The following is a 20,994-nucleotide window of genomic DNA, read 5'->3' as shown; positions in this document are numbered from 1 at the left end:
GAGATGAAAGCAGTAACTAATAGACTAAAAACTACGGGCTTAAGCAACTAACTTTGTTGCAGAACGAATAAATGAATGTGAAGACCCTCTATTAAAAGTCATACATAAAATAATACTTCACATCTGAGACAATGAGCTGCGGGAATAGAATTCTGGAATGATAGTCTCAATACACAGAATAAGGTCCAATTCGAATGCAAAAACTATCAGGTAGTTACAGTGCTAAATATACTGTACAAATTATTTTTCAACGTTAGACATGAGAAATTGAGACTACATATTATACACCAGATCTTCATTCTAAGCTAGATTTTAAAAAGCTAGGAAATGTAGTAGAAATATATTATATATCTACGAGATATACCTCTACATTGATACTCTCACTGTAAGTAGAGAATAGATCAAGAAACAAAGTATTTCCTATATCTTATGGCGCTTTTATCTTGAGCGTGGTTCCAACCCCTTTTCGGGGGTGCAAAATTTTTTGGTCAAAATAACCACGGAAGTGGCTAGAGAACCGTAAGTCTCTGCAATAACTTCTATAATTTTTTCTTTGAAAACTCAATACTTTTTGAGTTACTCGTGGTTGAAAATTTGCCATTTTCATTGAAAAATGACACCTTTTCGGACGTTTTTTTGTGAATAAAAATTATGCATCTAACGAAAAAAACTAAATAAAACATTTCTCTAGCTTATGAGAAAATCAAAGAGATTCGTTTCCTAATAAATCTTCTAGTTATAATACAGAAGGAGATATGGTAGGCGAAAAGAGACTTTTTGTGCATGCTAACTTCAACTTAAAATAAGAGAAATGCTTGAAAAGACCTAACTACTCGATTAAGCGAGATATGGTGCAAAAAAATTGATGACTAATTTGTCTTAAGATAAAATGCGAAGTATATTTGACCCCTCATCTATCAGATTTAAATGCATCGTTTTACTTCTACAATACCTTTTATTATAGTGTTGGACGTTACAAAAAATTGGACGGGTTTAAAATGCATGGTTTTTGAGTATGCATTAAGTATTGAGTTAAAAAAAATGCTAGAACAGTTTTTGCGTAGAATTAGGTTCTATATCCCCTTCCGTGATTATTTTGACCAAAAAATTTTCCACTCCTGAGAAGAGGTGAGAACCACACCCAAGATAAAAGCGCCATAGCATATTGAGTAGACTTTGTTTCTTGAGCTCTTCCCTACTTGCAATGAAAATATCAAGTACATAACTTGATGCAGTAGGATGGAATTCGGAGCCAAATATCCTCACTCACTGCACAATTAATAGAAGTAGTCCCTGTGCTAAAGCTGGTCGAGTGTCTTCATGTTTTTTGTTAAAACACTCAGGACGTTTTTCGATCTCTATGGCTTCTTGAATGATAGATACATTGTTTAGAAAGAAAAAAATATAATAAATTCTTTATTTTATTTGAAAATCTGTTGAACGCGGTATACTAATATGTTTGTTGTTTTTGCATGTTGACGACGCAGATTTTATCATTTACTCAGATATTTTGATTGCAGAAAATGCGGCAAGATCTTCTGCGCAGACTGTTCGGAGAACAGCACTCCGTTGCCAGCCGAGCACCTCTACAACCCTGTACGAGTTTGTACAAATTGTTACACTGAATTGCAAAGGGACTGTACAGAAATTCCTAACCAATGTAAGAATACTAACCCCCAACCTACAAATGCAAATACCCAAATTGCTGCTTCGAGTAATTAAACAAAAAAAAAATGATGTTTCTTATTTATTATTTAAAAAAATTAAATAAAATAACGGTTGTTAGCAGTGAAGTGACAGGGATGGTGTCGATGCTCTAATTTTGTGTTTTAGGTTTTTTGGTAGTATAAAATTGGACCAGACTACAGTATTGTACAATTTTCAAAAGTCTCTATCCAATTTAAATAACAAATAAAATATTGAAGACATTGCGCCTGCGTTATAATTTGTGCACTCTCGACATATTCTATACCTTTTTATATTTCAAGCTCATTGTATTCCTGATCTTTTCACAAAGTTAACTTTATTTTTCAATTAATTCTTTTAAAGTCTCCTTGCATTTCTTTCTACAAGATGCATCTCCTATCTTGTGCTTCCTTGGAAAGGAAGGTGCCTCGACAAAAGTGTGAATGTTATAAACTACTCTAAAGGCTGTTCTTTATTACTCCTTTTAAACATTTCTGTATGCAGTGAGTGACTGGAAGACCTGTATGCAGTCAGTGACAACAAAATGTAACAATGTTGATATGATTACCAATTAACGATATCATCACAAATAATTTAAACATGAGCTCCCGAGATTTGTGCTGATAATTCCCAATTTCTGTTTTAACACAATAATATTTCGTTATGGGAGGTACAGAATACCTAATTATTGGTCTAGCCAAGTCTAGACATTAACTTTTATATACATACATGGTGCGCCAAACCTCTGGTTTTATTTAATTACGGCTAAACTGTGAGATATACAAAAAAATGTTTATAAAAAAACTAATGTGTATCAAAGACGTCTATAATTTAAAATTATTTTCGATTATACAGGGTGAGTCAGAACGACGGTATGAACCAAAGTTGTATTTTTTTAAATGGAACACCCTGTATATTAAATCATTTTTGAATATATTATTTAAAAATATGAAAAATTTGTATAAGGTCTTATAGGCCTAAAGTTAATAATTTTCGAAATATTTACATTTTTATTGAGAAAAATGGTAATATTTATAGGGTTGTGGATTATGTTTCCAAGGTAATAAAAATTTAAGTGATAAGTCAAAGTTTTTATAATATAGTGTTATTATTAAATAATTTAATATCTCTTACTTTTATCCATAAAATATACAGTGTGATCACTATTTGCAAATACAAAATTTTCTTATATTTGAAGTTATACTTCTTTACCGGCGATATGAGGGTGAATTTTTATATGTTAAAACCTATGATCCCGGCGCATGCGCATTATAACTTTGTTCTGATTGGATGTTCAAATGACATGTCAAAAATTATTCAATATGGCGGCTGTGGCACAGCTGTACGTAGTTTGATTATTTATGGTTGTTCCGCTTTGAAATTTGTGGGAAAAGAAACAAAGTTAGTTAATAGTTATACTGCCTTTTTAAATAGTTTTCATATACCTATATTTTTGGACTTTTGGACTATTTTGGACAAGGAAAACTCATTCTAATTTGGTAAGTAGTTTTTATTATAATCATATTGTAATTATACATTTGGATTAGGTTGGAATACATACATTTATTTTCTCAAGAATGGGGATTTTAGAGAGAAATCCCAAATTAGGTCCGATTTTTATTTTTAAATTATGATTTTTTGGCGTAGATTTATTTATCTAGTAGGTATGTAATGCTTTGATTTACATACTTAATTTGATTACCAACAAAAGTTCTACCAATCTTCATCTAATATATTGTTTTCTTACTGTTTTGTTATATTTTAATATTTTCTTCCACAAAATTTAAACTACATAATTTAATTATATTCAAAACAACTGTCAAACAGTAAAACGTTCAGTTACCCTATTTTTCCACATGACAAATAATGTGGAATTGGACGAGTGAGTCTAGGCTTCGATTACTTATAAATTAGTTGCTAACTTAAATAAACAACCAAATTTTAAATCTACACTAGTAATTTTTCTACCGCAGCAACTTTCCTGTACCAAATTAAATGTTAGTTTTATTGTATTTACGAGTAAGATCAGTTAATAACTTTTTAATTTACCTACATCTTGAGAACGTATAAAGTATGCTTTGAAACAAATGAACGTTATAGAAGTATATTAAGAAGTAAATAGTATCTATGTACCTACTCGTGTCACAAAAGCTGGTAATAATTTCTAATGGTTCCGCCAAAAACAAATGTCATATCCACCAATTGTTCGGTTGAAAAATTAAAATTTAAAATATAAAAAATTGTTACAAAAATTTCAACTAGAAAAGTATTACCAGCTTTTGTGGCACCAGTAAATACTATTTAATAAAAAATAATTTGGCTGATACATTTAACATTCATTTGTTTCAAAGCATACTTTATATATAATTATTATGTTCTCAAGATGTAAGTAAATTTAAAAGGTAAATTAAAAGTTTAATTGATCTTACTCGTAAATACGATATAACTAACAATTAATTTGGTACAGGAAAGTAGCGGTGGTAGAAAAATTACTAAGGTAGATTTAAAATTTGGTTATTTATTTAATTTAGTAACTAATTTGTGCATTCATTAGGATGGTAAAATAGTTTTTGTAAAATAATTTAAAGTTATTAAATTCAATTCAATTTTACAAAAAATACTAGCATACGATTTATTTTAATCTTTAATTACGTTTTTATTTTCATATTTGATATTATAATTATAGATATGTTACTAAAACCAGATTATAATTTTTTTTTTGCAAACATTTTTTAAATAAACAATCCGCAAAAACATAAAATCTATAGTTTTTTTAAAATATCTACAAAACGAAACATGCTAGGTACATACAACCTTATACCAAAAGAAAGGTTGTAATATTTACTACAAAATACAAAACTAATATACAGGGTGTCCCATTTAAAAAAAATGAGAAAATTTTGTATTTGCGAATAGTGATCACACTGTATATTTTATGGCTAAAAGTAAAAAATATTAAATTATTTAAAAATAACACTATATTATAAAAATTTTGAGATACCACTTAAATTTGTATTACCTTGGAAACATAATCCACAACCCTATAAATATTACCATTTTTCTCAATAAAAATGTAAATATTTCGAAAATTATTAACTTTAGGCCTATAAGACCTTAGACAAATTTTTCATATTTTTAAATAATAGATTCAAAAATAATTCAATATACAGGGTGTTCCATTTAAAAAAAATACAACTTTGGTTCATACCGTCGTTGTGACTCACCCTGTATAATCGAAAATAATTTTAAATTATAGACCTCTTTGATACACATTAGTTTTGTTATAAACATTTTTTTGTATATCTCATAGTTTAGCCGTAATCAAAGGAAACCAGAGGTTTGGCGCACCCTGTATATTTGATATAAATAGGGTCTACACATGCAGGTGTCTGTCAGTCAGTTTCACGTGTTGCTTTGCTGTTATTATTAATTCATTTCCAAAAATGAATATTAGTCCATACATTTTGTAACTTCTCGTGGTTAATTTTTCTTTTGTACGTATGTGATATGTTCAACTGATGTTGGCAAACGACTTTGTGTCGATATAACTTGCCTTTAAAGCTTAATAGTTTAGCTCCGCTTTAATTTTTCCATCTCAGCTCCTGTGCCGGAAGAAATAATATCGTTTGAACATTTACGTGCCATGGACGCGTTTACGCGTCCATGTCATTGATCTATAGTCATATTTGGACGCGCGCGCGCGTTACCGGAGCTGAAAGGGTTAAGGATAACGTACATTAACAGTTTAAAGTCTCCACTCTAAAGACCTTGAAGTATTAGGAACGTGTAATATGTCACAAACAACAGACAATGTAGCACAAACGTTGTCAATAATTTCCACGTTGTATTAGCTATCTTTCTATCATATTCATATTATCTGGTTCTTCATAGAAAACTTCGTCAATCTCTTTTCTCTTATCCGTCATTTTTGCAACATTTTGGCCTTTCCATTCTAATCAAAGTAGTTTCTATGCTTATATATTTTACTAGGAATAGTTCGTGCCAACTTAGTCGAGCAGACGCCAGAATCGGTTTATCACTGAGATCTAGCTCTACAATAATTTTCTTTTCTAATGACCCTACAGACAGCGAGTCCGTAATATTGCTACAACTCTCCGTGTGAATCTTCAACAGTGCTGGAAATATCTATCAGCTCCTTCAAGACGCATGCCATAGACATAGACTCTTTCATAGCTTTAACAAACTTAAATATTGTTCCTTTTAATGCAAATTTCACTATAGGAAACATGTGGAGGTCACACAGCATAAGATCGAGAGAATTAGTCGGATGCTAACACTTGAATGTTGCACTAGAAACCTCTTGACATACAATGTGGAATTTTCATTTACTTTTTTCATGTTGAGATTATTTTGTAAAACGTGCTGTGCGCAGGCAGTATTTTTCAATTCCTATAGTTTCAGTTTTACATAAATACTTAACCGACGGTCAGATTGAACTATACTAAAATCACAATAAAGATGCACAATAAATAAACAAACCAAGACACGTTGAATGTTACGAGGAGCACTCTCGAATCATGATTTACAATGTATAAACTTTATAAATCAATATTTGGGATTTACAATGTACAGTGCACATATTCTAAAAGTGACGGTGGGGGTTGGCGTCTATGCTCAATATTATAGTCGGTGTATGAGAGAGAAAGAATTCGAAATAATGAATTAACATATTTTATATTATTTGTTATTTCATTATTTCGAATACCTTCTCTCTCATAACCGACTATAATACTGCACATATACGCCACCCCCCACCGGAACCTTTACAATCTGTGCACTGTATATACGTTGTCATGATTTGGGAGTGCTCCTGGTAACATTTAACGTGTCTTGATTTGTTTATTTCTAGTAAATTTTTATTGTGATTTTAGTGTACATTACTGATTTTTTCGTTATTTTCACCCGTTTTGACGTGAAAAGTCGATACGGATATCAAAGTTTTCTCAACTATCTTGAAAACGCTTAAACTGCTCAAGTATATTTGCACACTTAAACAGTCATTGGCACAGAACTCTCTAATAAATAATAAAGTTTCAGTAGGTCTGTTTCTAAATTGTATGTGAAATTTAACAATTCGTTGCTCTGTTGCCACATATATCATTTTACAAAAAACACCTTTAATCTATATATCAACAACTATAATCAGCAACTCTACGACTATACGCATTTATTTACAGAAGCAAGAGTACTAAATTTGAAAGAGGAGACTTTGCGCATTTGCTGCGCATGCGCATTTCTGTTCTAGCAGCCTCGATATTTAATAGCCACATTTCGTACATTATAAAAGTAGTTTATTTCATTTATCCCAAATAAAAGTACAACCAGTAAACAACAGTAGTAAATTCTTCTTCCTCCTCTTCTTGTAGGACATTATCCTGTTTATTCCAGCATCCAAGGTCTTGTTATGTTGATGTCCAGCTATCATACCACCTCCTTTGGGGGCATCCAAGCAGTCTTTTTGTATTGAGTGTATGTGTTTTACCCATTTTTCGATTCTTCCAGAGTCCATTCTGTCGAAATGATCTTTATATCTACGACGCCGCGCCGTGCTGGTGTATCTTACCACATCCTGGACTCTGGTGTTTCTTAACGTATCCTAAATCCTTATTCTATCTCTCAGAGAAGTTCCTCTTATGTTTTTTAATACATTCATTCCTGTAGTTCTAGTTCTCATCAATATTTTTTAAGAGACGTGTTAGCTCTTGTTTTCGCTGCGTATACTAGTACTGGTCTTCCATATGCTTTAAACTATGTATCCCGATATTGTAGCTGCCTTGTTGACTTGCTTTTTCACTTCCTCTGTAGTATATTTATCATACGGTACATCTATTCCGAAGTAGTTGAAATTCATGACTCTATTATGTATTCGTTAATTATTAGTTTACTTTTGATGGAGCTCTCGGTTTTTACCATTTTCGTGGGATATTAACATGTTTAACTTGTGTGCTGTCATATTGAATCTGTAAAGTACATGTCCCTTTTTATTCTTGTTTTATTGCGACTGTTAAGTTTCCTGATTATATTGGTTGTAAATTATTTTCCTTAATTGTTGTTTTCAATGTTTTCACAAATTTTGAGTGGTTCTCTTTATTCAACGGATCTTGCTATGTTCATTTTTAAGCCATTTATATGCTATGATTGTCTGTACATCCCGGCGAACAATTAAATTTGATTGTTTGACATACTTTAACCATCTGAACTACCTGGTGTTACACCACCAGACGGCGCTAAAAGTAGCTGTGCTTTACATCCAGTACATCAATGTCCAATTTTGTGTTTATTTTTGAGATGTTAATCTTATAAAACAAGAGGGATATTTAAAAATTTTCTTGATTACTTATACATGTTTGGGTGACATAGAGAGCAGTCGTTTTAGCAAAAATTTGTCTTTGGCAACTGTTTCTTATTACTAGATAAATGTCTTCTTCATATTTTATATAAATCATGAAGAAGACATTTCTTTCTTTGCTGTTGTTGATTTTAATAACTTATGAGGTTTTATCACAACTCATCAATGGTTGGTGGGATTTTCTGTTAGATATCACATCGAGGAAAGTAATAATTACTACATAAATTTATCTTTGGGAAATAAGTATCACCACAGTTGATAACATCTTTCATATAATTCAAGAAGGAGCGCTAAAAACAGTCATGCTTTACATACCAAATGGCATTTTTTTCTTTGGTATTTTCTTTAGTAACTTATCAGATTGCTCGCACACATATTTGGTAGTTTTTGGATATTCCTGTTAGTATGACATGAAAAATTAATATTCTTAACAAATTTTCGTTGGCAAATGATTCTTACCATCATTTGATATTATCTCGATATTTCATTAGATGGCGTTCTGAATAGTATTGATTTACACATAGAGTTGTATTGATGTTCAATTTTATGTCAATTTCTATCATATTATTGATGTTAGTAACGTCTTAGATTATTATTTTCTCACAACCTCAATATCTGGAAATGTTTTATTCACTGTGACATGGAAACACTAATTTTGGTCACACATGTGTCTTTTGGCAATTTTTATTTTTCTCTAGAGACGTTAATCTTCACAACCTTTTGGTACTAAGTCGTACCTGAAATAGACGCTTATATTTTGATATACTTTTATTGTTTGTTTCGTCTTTTATTGTTTAAGTAGCATCTTTTTATTGTTATTTAGTTGTGTATTGTATATGGTTTTATTGAAATGGTGACTGTGTTTTATACCATTTTTGTTGTTTCGTCATATACAGTGTTACTTAGCAATGGAATACAGCGCAAGATTTGTATTCTATACATGAAAATATTTTGAATGTTTATATTGAGGAATGTAGGGGGCGTTGAAATATTTTTTTAACGTTCATCTATATTTTTTGTAACTTTAGATTATTTTTTCCTTAATCGCTTTTAAAGGTTTTAAAAAGTCAAATACTAACAAATTATTTTCAATTATTTTTACATAAAATAGCGAATTTGTATGTTTTTTAGGAAAATATTTCATAAAATATTCAATTTTACCACAACTGTTGATTATCTATTTATTAAGTACACAACTATTAAATATATTACCCCTAGTTTACTAAAAAATTCATTTAACTTACAGTACGCTATGTTGAGCAGAGTTGCCAACTTTTTGTAATTATAACTAACATTTAACTATGAAAAAAATTTAAAAATTTTCTGTTCCTTTAAAAACGTCTCTATGTAGATTTAGTGCTGTCGCCAGGGGGGGTACAATGGCCTCCTTTATTCAGATGGACTTACCCAAGTTTTTTTATACATTTTGACCCGTAGAATAAGAATTTTTTGGGTAACAGTGGATCCGGATGTCGATAAGATTGTTATAGACAAAGAACTCGAGGAATTACATAACAGCGTTTTCTCGCAAAACAAAACATCTTTTTGTGCCATTCTAAGCAAAAAATGTTCTGACAAGTTTTTTCGTAGGATGCATAGTTTTCGAGATAAACGCGGTTGAATTTTCAAAAAATCGAAAAATTGCAATTTTTGAACCCGAATAACTTTTGATTAAAAAATAAAATAGCAATTCTGCTTACCGCATTTGAAAGTTCAAGTCAAATTATATCGGTTTTGATTATTTGCATTGCTAAAAATTTATTATTTTACTGTTAAACAAATCTATAAACACCTAGTGCGTGAGTGATGTTTTCAATGATTTCTCATTTAAAATCAAACGAGTATGTAGAATAGCTACAAGTGCAAGCGAGGCAATTTCTACGTAGCATGCGTTAAAACGCATATATTAGGCACGGGAAACACTATGTGTTTATAGCTTTGTTTAACAATAAAAAAATAAATTTATAGCAATGCAAATAACCAAAACCGATATAATTTGACTTAACTTTCAAATGCGGTAAGCAGAATTGCTACTTTATTTTTTAACCAAAAGTTTGTCGGGTTCAAAAATTGAAATTTTTCGATTTTTTGGAAGTTCAACCGCGGTTATCTCGAAAACTATGCATCCTACGAAAAAACTTATAGGAACATTTTTTGCTTAGAATGACCCAAAAAATACAAAAAAAAAATGTTTTGTTTTGCGAGAAATCGCTGTTATATAATTCCTCAAGTTCTTTGTTTATAACAATCTTATCGATATCCGGATCACCTGTTACACAAAAAATTCGTGTTCTACGGGTCAAAATACATAAAAAAACTTGGGTAAGTCCATCTGAATTAAGGAGGCCGTTGTACCCCCCTGGCTACAGGACTAATTATGTCGTCCGAAAATAAAATCTAAAAGAGTTTATGTTGAAACTTTTTTCCTTACTGGAATGGAATCTTTATTTATCGATTTTATCTTCATATTATGTACACGTCAACTCTCATATCCTCTTGGTCATTGGAATCTGATTCTTCAGATAGTGAAAGGTTGTCGGCATTTAAATGTACAGTTGTTTCTTTAATAGTGTTATCAAAACGTATTACGTTAAAATCGTTCTCAATTGCTATTACTTTGCTGGAACACGTTCTTTCCCTTTTTTTTTTTAATTTATAAATATTGTATTTGAATTGTTTTCATGTTGTTCTGAAGCTATTTCCTTGTGGCATTTTTTTGATTAATTATTTATATGGGAATAACGATATAATATATAATAATAACGCACCCGATTTGGGCGTCGAAACGTTAATAAAATTATTTTTTTCATTTTAATTGTGGCTTATTTCCCATATAAATAATTAATTGTTTTCATGTTGACAAAATCGTCAAACCGAAAAAACAATCTGCTGTTGCTGTCAATCTAGTGTTCTGCCTTCCACTAGTTTTTTCAGTGCCTAGATTACTGGCTTAACAAACTGGAGAACTCGGTTCGATTCCCTTCGGACACTTCAAAATGTCTAATTTATCTTAAAAAAAACACTGGACCTTAACTAAAAGCTTACACGAATTTTACTTTACCAATTTTTAGGGCATATATCTAGCAACGAAATCTCCCTATGTAATTACCCGTCATCATCATCATCCACAGCTATTCCATCCATCGTCGAATGCAAGCCTCCCTTAGGTGTGTTAATTCATTTCTGATCGTTGTTTTTTATATCCATTCGTGACCAGCCAGTCACTTGATGTCATCAGTCATTCTATGTCTTCAACAGTTTGAGGTTTGCCTCCACTTCCCTTAAGGCGGATTTACACTTATTCACTTTAGATGTATATTGCGGATGTTTCATCCGCAATGAAAGGTATAAACATACTCTTCATCTATATTTCATCCAAGATGCACATCCAAAGTAAACAGTGAACAAAGTAGAACGTCTTCCTACTTTCGATGAACTGGCTGGATGCTTCATCCACCGTGAACTCCTAGTGTAAAGTGTAAACTTGTTTTTTTCGGATCATTGAACATTCCATGCCATCAAAACGCAGTTAAATAATTTTTTTTTGATACATAAAATGGCTTTTCAATGGAAAGACGAACATATGCATAATATATTTCTAGAAATATATCGTAATCATGAGTGCCTGTGGAATATTCAATCTGAGGACTACCATAAAATAAACATCCGTGATTTAAACATTCCGTTTATCGGGATTAAATATAGGCGACATAAAATCAAAAATCAAAACTATCCACACTCGCTATTGTCCAGAGTTAGCAAAAATTAGGAAGTGAGAAAAGAGTGGATCAGGAAGCGCTGATGTCTATTCTCTTCGTTTATTTTGGTTTAAAGAGGCAAACTCCTGATTTTTTCTAATTTTAGACATTTTTCTAGTAATGCTTTACTTATTAACTCCACGCCGACACTTGCAATCGTATTCGCCATTTTGAAAAGACTGTGAAACGAATTCCGTCAGTGAAAATGTAAATTGCTGGCCTTTCAATCTACACTTTCACTATGTGTAAATTCGCCTTTATTTGTTCTTGGTCTCCGTTCAACAGTTCGCTTCATCCAACAACGGTTGAACGAATTACCGGTTTTTATATATTTCTTTCTTTCTATACGTATACAAATATAATATAATATTCTTGAATTCCTAAGTAGAGCATAGAGTTTCAGTGAAGACGCGCTGTCTGGTTCTATTTTGCGCTAAGGCCTTCACCTCATTCCAAGACTTTCCCTGACCTCTTATCTCGTCCATGATGGATGTTCTCCAAGTTTGTGCTCGGCGACCTCTGTTTCTTTTTCCTTCGAGATTCCACTCTAGGGCAGTCTTTGTAAGACTGGAACTATTTTTTCGAAGTGTGTAACCGATTCAACACCACTTTCTGGACTGTTTCATTTTCTACCCTCTTTTGTTGGGTCAGGTGTAATAGATCTTCGTTTTTGATGATGTTTGGTCAGAAAATCGAACAATTCTTCATAGACATTTGTTAACAAGGACCTGTAGTTTGCCTGTAAAGGTTTTTGTCACTTTCCAGGTTTTACATCCGTAGAGTAGAACATACATGACGTTTGACTGGAATATTCGGATCTTTATGCTTATAGTATACTCGCCAGATCTCCAAACCGGTACTGTTTTTAAAATTCTTCGATATTAATGCCATAAAATGAATAGTTCAAAATCCTCGATAATCATCCCCCTTCGTTATTTATTGCTGACTGTTTATTTGACCTCCGTGGTTCAACTCAGATTTTTCTGTGTAGTATCGGATTCAAATTGATTTTAATCCTCTTTATCTGTCCCAAAAGTAAATAATTAGACAAAATTTAAGTAAAATCCTCTATAAAAGGTGTCTTTATTAAAATTCCCTAAAAAGGGCTACATCACAAAAGCAGAACTAGTTTTCCAGAAGTACAACCAAATAAGACAAAATTTCAAATGTTGACTACGGTTGAAAAAAGATATAGATTATACTCGCAGGATGCTGACATGCTAAGTCACCAAAATTGAAAATATTTGGGTAAAAACCCTTTAAAATTAAACAGTCATGGAAAGTTTGACTAGATTTATTATAATTAACATGGATGTATTAAATATCACATAATTAGGCCCCGGGTACCATTTGACCCTCACTTGAGTTGATTTCGTTCAAAGGTTCTGCTACCTTACATTTTGAACTGTCATGTCGTTGGCAACTAATTATAGTAACGGAAATCTTAAAAGCCGTCAAGACTAAACTGTCAATGCAAAAGGAAGTAACAATGTTATATTGGTTATATAGCCCAAAGTATAAGACTTGTTAAAATTAAAAGAACATCACTCTATTGTGATTAAAAGATTAAAGTAAAAATAACCTCGAATGTTAAAGGTGAGAACTGAAAGAAGATAGTATAATTAAGTTGTCCAACGATGATGGTAGGCAAGCAACAATACTCGTGAATGAGTTATGTTGAATTATAGAATCAATCAACTAAAAAAATTAATAATAAAACCTTTTGTGTTTGGTCACACCTAGGAACGGGAAAGTATTTTGTGTTGATGTAAATTTCTTAGCTATTGAATGTTCTATGTTCTCATCTTTAACATTCGAGGTTATTTTTACTTTAATTAATTTTTTAATCACAGTAGAGTGATATTCGTTACTGTTGTTTTAATTTCAACAAGTGTTATACTGTTGGCTATAATATAACATTGACTAGAATTGTTATAATTAACATGGATGTATTAAATATAACATAATTAGGCCCAGGGTACCATTTGACCCTCACTGAGTTGAATTCGTTCAAAAGTTCTACTATAGTATTTTTACTACAAAAACGTTATTACGTAGGTCAAAATTTTTTTCGTAAGAGAACTGTCAAAACATTAGAATGTGACTTTTCATTATTGCCGTGTTTATAATAAACATAGCAATAATAAAAAGTCACATTCTAATGTTTTGACAGTTCTCTTACGTCAAAAATTTTGACCTACGTAATAACGTTTTTGTAGTAAAAATACTATACCTTACAATTTGGACGGTCGTTGGCAACTAATTATAGTAACGGATCTCTTGAAATATATCAAGACTAAACTGTCAGTGCAACAGGAAGTAACAAAATGTACCTATTGGTACACAAAGTTCTACTACCTTACAATTTGGACGGTCGTTGGCAACTAATTATAGTAACGGATCTCTTGAAATATATCAAGACTAAACTGTCAGTGCAACAGGAAGTTGCACTTCCTGTTGTGTGTTTAGTCTTGATATATTTCAAGAGATCCGTTACTATAATTAGTTGCCAACGACCGTCCAAATTGTAAGGTAGTAGAACTTTTGAACGAATTCAACTCAGTGAGGGTCAAATGGTACCCTGGGCCTAATCATGTGATATTTAATACATCCATGTTAATTATAACAATTCTAGTCAATGTTTCCATGACTGTTTAATTTTAAAGATTAATTTTACCCAAATATTTTCAATTTTGATGGCTTAGCTCAGCATCCTGTGTGTATAACCTATATCTTTTTTCAACCTTGGTCAACATTTTAAATTTTGCTTTAACTTATTAGGTTATACTTATTTTAGGTTCAGCACTGATAATGATCTGTAATCAGATCGAAAACTAGTTCTGCTTTTGTGATGGAGCCCTTTTTAGGGAATTTTAATAAATATATCTTTTATAAGGGGTTTTACTTAAATTTTTTGTGATATATGGTATACAGCCAGCTACAGGAAAACCTTTTTCCTTGTGGATTTGTAAATATGTAATTAGACTTGCAGAATTTGACATCAATAAATATTTTCATGCTGGAATAGTTAAGTACGTTGCGTCCTATTGCTTTAAGATCAACCTGTATATAGTATTTATTTATTTCGTTTACTATTTTATACTTGTGAATGTACTTTATGATAATTGCCAAATGAAACAATCTTTACAACGTATTGTTTATCTTCGCTTTAGCGTCACGACATGAAAGACAAAAAGTTTTATATAAACTTGTTAATGGCAGAAATTCCATTTACACCATCTCTGGCACGACGTTGTACAATAAGTTTTGTAAAGATTTGGATACTTTGAACGATTTGTAAAAAATAATATGAAATCATTACGCAAGTGTTTTTCAATTTGACACTACAAAATTGCTGTTATAATGTCCAAGAGTATATAAATATAAATTTGTCATTAGGTATATTGAAGATATTTAGTGAATAAAACTTATTTTAAATTTAGTTTGTTTTTTTACTTTATAAGGATGTTTTCAACGTTTTTGAAGGTAAGTAAGTCAAAAATAAGCCTAAATTTGTTTTACAAGGTTGGTAGATTTTTTTTACTTATATACAATTTTCAAGCTACATATTGGTTTAATTGTTTCTGTCGCCAAAAAGCATTTTGCTTACTTCTCTCAGATGCCGTCAAAAGGCTTCTTCTTCTACGGCACTACAGCCCAAATTGAGCCTTGGCCTCCATTATTTTTTGCCTCCACCCTTGCTTGTCTGTGGTTGCTCTTCTCCATACACGGACTCCTAAAAGGCCTTGTGCGTCGCTGTTTAAAAGACGTATTGTCCTATTTGTTAGGTGCCACTGTCACCGTATGGCGTTTGGCGTCACCGTATGGCATAGCAAAAAAAAACGCGCAATAATTATCTCTTAAAACCCACCAAATTTTATTTGCATATATATCAACCGGTTTGAAAGCAATAAATAAATTGTCAGTTTTTACAAAAAAATTCAACACACCATATCTCGAAACCGAAGCATTTGTGAAACATTTATACTTATAGCAAACTTTCATTATTTTTTCAAGCAGAATCAACTCCTGTAGTTGGTCGCCCTTATTTACTAACACCCTGTATGTCATACTAGTGATGTTATCTAAATATAGACATGATGACGTTAAGACGTAATCGGTGATTTTTTGAAGTTACACTTCTTTAGGCGGTTTGAGAAAAATGTTGGGATAGGGAGTAAATGCAAATGTGCGCGAATTCATCAAAAATTTTTAGCCCTACGCACAAATGAACGTTACTAGTTTACTACGTTTGCTTTGATTGGGCATTGCAATGTCCTGTCAAAAATTATTCAATATGGCGGCTATGGCTAAACAAATATTTTGTTTTCGTTTTTATTGTTGTGAGAACAGAGATAAAAGAAAGTTTATAGTTGTAGTGACTTTAAATAGTTTCTAAAAGCAACAGGTACTTAATCTTTTTCTCATAGGCATCTTTCAGTGTGTCACAGTTTTTCGATTTCTTTCTAACGCATTAAATTGTATGTGACAGAAAAAGAGGCACTTCCGTGATTACAGACATTTATAACATTTATTCTAGTTGTCGATAGATGGCGCTATAATCGAAAAAAAAATTATTTGCAAATTATATAATATATCTACGAATGTAATCTGTACAATTTATAAGACTATACAAATCAAAGAAAATACCATTTTATAAATGCAATAAACACAATTGATTTTTTTTATGCCAAATTGCAAATAAAATGTGACAACTGTCGGATTTAACTAAAATGTCATGTTAGAATAAATGTTATAAATGTGTATTATCACGGACGTACCTTTTTTTCTATCATTTGTGACGCACTGAAAAATGCCCATGAAAAGGACCATACCTGTAAATGCTTTAGTATTCTGCCCTGCTAAGTAAAAACGTCCTAACTGATAATATTGGACTTTGAGCAATGTTTGTAGTTAATACTGGGCCATCCTCATTTTAAAAAGCAGACCTTTGCTTTTTTGCACATTAGTAGTTAATTAGGATTAAAAAATTTTTTCATTTACACAGACAATCACTAAAACAACCCCAAGTTTGACATTTGATAGATAGGACCAAATACATTAGACGATAATACATACAACTCTTGACATTTCCCATTAATTTTGTGGAAGCAAACAAAATAGCGCCATCTAGTGGTATGGGTTGTAACCAAAACTATGCATTTAAAAGAAAGGTATTTTTATAGGATTAAATCAAAATACAAATTTAGTTGTGAGCTATTTTCTTTAATTTTATATTCTTAGTTTTTAATTTACATAATTTTTCCCCTTTACTATCGTTAATTTTATTTACATACCTACGCTTTTATTAAAAGATCAAAATATTTATCTATAAAAGTTTTGTGACAATTTGTACGTACGTACATACATTTTGGAGAGTTTCTTGTAAGTAACATTTTAATTTTAAATTATATTTAACATTTTCAACACTCTCTTGCATATAATTTTAAAAATACCTTTTAAATAGGTATACCATTAATTTTATCTGAAGCTCCCTTTATAAGTTACACCTAGATTTCACACTATCAGGTGTATCCTTAGCCCTAATAATAGAAACTAAATTTCCTATGCAGTCTGGGGTTAGCCTTCTTGTAAAAAGAAATTGCAGCTAAACGCCCTCTCATCGGGGTGAATGGAGGCAAAGTAATACACTTTTACTTAATTTTGTTGCCATCCTAGGTATTTGCTGAAAATCCATTTTACCGAACCTATTTTATAAGACATTTTGTATAAAAATACAAACACAATTTACCAAAATTAGCTAATTAATTATCCAAAAATTAACAAAATTAAAGGACCCCGCAGAAACCTTATGGAAAATGGCTCTCTGTCAAATGTTTTGAAACTTAGGGTTTTGGTAGTCCTTGATGTGTAGAACAAAAGGCAAGACTCAATGGGCGTGTAGCTCCAAAAAATCATGGTTTTAAGATATAAGCCTCTGAAGTTATAGGTACAGTGAGGACGTTTGAGTTGGAATAAATTCATTTTCTCGAGAACGGGCAACTCTGGAGATAAATTACAAATCAGGTCGATTTTTATTTTTAAATTATAATTTTTTGGCATATATATCATACTAGTGACGTCATCCATCTGGGCGTGATGACGCAATCAATGATTTTTTTTAATAAGAATAGGGGTCGTGTGATAGCTCGTTTGAAAGGTTATTAAATTCTCCATTCAATAATATAAACATTAACAATATTATTTATACAGGGTGTCCAAAAAAATTTTTTTAATTAAATTAATTGAGACAAAAAGAAGAATGTATATAATTTATTTAAATCTAAATACATTTTACTGTTGTCCGAAACCAGAAAATAATATTTATTTGATAAATAAATATTGTTTTTCGCTTAAATTCAATATTAAAGCTGCCATCCACCTGTCTCTTAGCAGTTTGAACATTTAATTTAAGCGAAAGGGGTCGTGTGATCGCTCATTTAAAAGGTTATTTAATTCACTAATATAGACAGTAACATAATTATTTATACAGGGTGCCCAAAATTTTTTTTGAATTAAATTCATTGAGAACAAAAGAATAATGTACATATATAATTTATTTAATTCGAAATACATTTTACTGCTGTCAGAAAACAAAAAAATATTAATTTGAAAAATAAACATTGCTTTTCGCTTAAATTAAATGTTCAAACTGCTAAGAGGCGGGTGGGTGGCATCTTTAATATTGAATTTAAGCGAAAAACAACATTTAGTTATCAAATAAACATTTTTTTTTGTTTTTGGACAACAGTAAAATGTATTTCGAATTAAATAAATTATATACATTTTCCTTTTTGTCTCAATTAATTTAATTAAAAAAAAATTGGCACCCTGTATAAATAATTATGTTAATGTTTATATTATTGGTTAGAGAATTGAATAACCTTTCAAATGAGCTATCACTCGACCCCTATTCTTATTTAAAAAAATCATCGATTGCGCCATCACGCCCAGATGGATGACGTCACTAGTATGATATATATGCCAAAAAATTATAATTTAAAAATAAAAATCGACCTGATTTGTAATTTATCTCCAGAGTCGCCTATTCTCGAGAAAATGAATTTATTCCAACTCAAACTCACTGTACCTATAACTTCAGAGGCTTAGATCTTAAAAAAATGATTTTTTGGAGCTATGCGCCCATTGAGTCTTTTGTTCTACACATCAAGGACTACCAGAACCCAAAGTTTCAGAGCATTTGACAGAGACCCATTTCCCATAAGGGTTCTGCGGGGTCCTTTGTATGTTTACGTTGAGAAAACGTAGTTCAACTCAAGCCGACAGAGGCACTAGTGGCAACGTGCTTCCAGTTTTCAGTGGGAGTTGGATGTAATATAGTCTAATGTATTTGATACATTGGACTTTTTAACTAAGTATTAATAATATATAGGTTATTTAGAATTCTCAATTTTTCAGGTAGGACTTTTTTAGTTTAAATGTGAATGACACTTAAAAGTTTACAGTGCTACTAATAGTATGCGGTCTACCTCGGGGATGTGATCTACCTGAAGGATTTGCACAAAATACTTTTTTTTAAACATCCTTTATTTATTGAAATCTGTTTCTACAATTAAAAAAACAATCAATAGGTTTATCACATTAACATAGTGGAAATCCATCCAGTGATGAAAATCCTTTGCGATACATTTCTGATAAATAACAATTTACAAAGACATATTTTACGAACATATAAAAAAAACATCAATAGTTAAAATACACACACATTAAACTATATAATCTACGTTTCAGTAATTACAGGTACAGAAAGGTCTAATGGGTCACGGCGTTTTAGTCTTCCTCTCCTCGGTCGCTTAAGCAGGTCTTGCGCAAGCATATTTGGATGCTTCAGTACTCTATTTTTGTAGGTTCCACTGAGTGAGACAACGGTGTCTTGAATGTTTTGGATCTGAAGGTCTCGATGTATAACATAATTAGGCACATACCACGGTGCATTGGTAATATGTCTAAAGACTTGATTGGAAACGCTGAAGTTTCAGTAGATGGGAATTAAATGCTGTACCCCATATCTGAATACCGTAAGTCCAAACTGGCTTTATAGACAAGGCGGAAACGGCGGGTTCGTTGGGAAAAATATTCCCATGAGATATTTTTGCATAATCACATTCGTGAGACATCCCAGAATAAGGTTCAAGAAGTCGCCCACAAGAAAAGTGGGCCAATTTTTTTTTAATCAAATTGCAAAAATCAATATCTTTGGCCCGTACTAATTTGTTTAAGGTTTTTTGGACCATTCTGGACAAAAAAGGTCTCTTATAATTTTTCCCTAAAGTTTATCTTTGTCGAGTTATAAGCAAGTTAAAATTTGAAAAACGCGAAAATGGCCATTTTTAATAGCCACTTTACACGATGCAAGTAATTGCGCAATTAATTGCACAATTTCTTGCGCAAGAACTTGTGCAATAAGTTGCAACTAACTTTCTGCAATAAAGTGATTACACGGTGCAAACAATTGCATAAACTGACATGAAATAGACAGAAACTTTGACAAAATAGCATAAATTTTAGGTTATGTTTGTTTTTACAAATTAAATGTAATTTTTTGAGTAGAATTATCAGATATTAGATTAAAGATGTTAGATTATAATTTGAGAAAATTATAATATTATGTATTAAGTATAACAAAATCAATTAATACCTAATCCAAGTATGTAATACATATTATTCATTTACAAAAGGAAACAAGTTGTAAGAAATAAAATAGTTTTTTTTAATCCCTATGTTGCATAATTAAAGTTATTCACCTGAATAATATTATCTGTGAAGCGTGAAATTGGTAAAAAGTTCCTCTAGTTTTGTTAATAAATTGTTTGGTTTGAAATTTAAGATGACAGAAGTTCAATGTCATCAAAATCTTTTATTTGTTGACAGCAGAAAAGTAAAAACAAACACTGTAGCCTTAAAAGTTACTAAAAATATAACCAAATTGCAGAAAAAATTGCATGAAAAATAGGACATGTTCTATTTAGCTGCAACTTATTCTTGCAGCAAGGAGTTGCAGCTTTTCTGTGCAATTCGCGTATGACACGATGTAATTTCTATTGCTGCAAGAAATTGTGCAATTAATTGCGCAATTAGTTGCATGGTGTAAAGTGGCTATTTGACTTAATAACTCGGTCATAAATTATTATTATGAAAGTCAGAAAGTGACTAAATCAA

At 31.4% G+C, this 20,994-nt stretch overlaps 1 protein-coding gene across 4 annotated transcripts in view; it reads left to right on the top strand.

Annotated features, from left to right (window-relative positions):
• The window catches only part of LOC126882269 (myotubularin-related protein 4), a 294,225-nt gene extending 278,969 nt beyond the window's left edge, over positions 1-15,256 (top strand). For 3 of the 4 annotated variants that reach the window (XM_050647103.1, XM_050647104.1, XM_050647105.1), the window contains exon 16: positions 1,506-15,256. In XM_050647103.1, the coding sequence (XP_050503060.1) occupies positions 1,506-1,722 (217 nt within the window). In that variant the 3' untranslated portion in view covers positions 1,723-15,256. The remainder of the gene's footprint in view (positions 1-1,505) is intronic. The other variant, XM_050647106.1, reaches the window with a different exon arrangement.
• Positions 15,257-20,994: the final 5,738 nt, after the last annotated feature.

The sequence above is a fragment of the Diabrotica virgifera genome, chromosome 3, assembly GCF_917563875.1.
Source record: "Diabrotica virgifera virgifera chromosome 3, PGI_DIABVI_V3a".
Taxonomy (NCBI): Eukaryota; Metazoa; Arthropoda; class Insecta; order Coleoptera; family Chrysomelidae; genus Diabrotica; species Diabrotica virgifera.
Note: the sequence above shows the minus strand (reverse complement) of the source record. Positions and strands in the feature narration are given on the sequence as shown.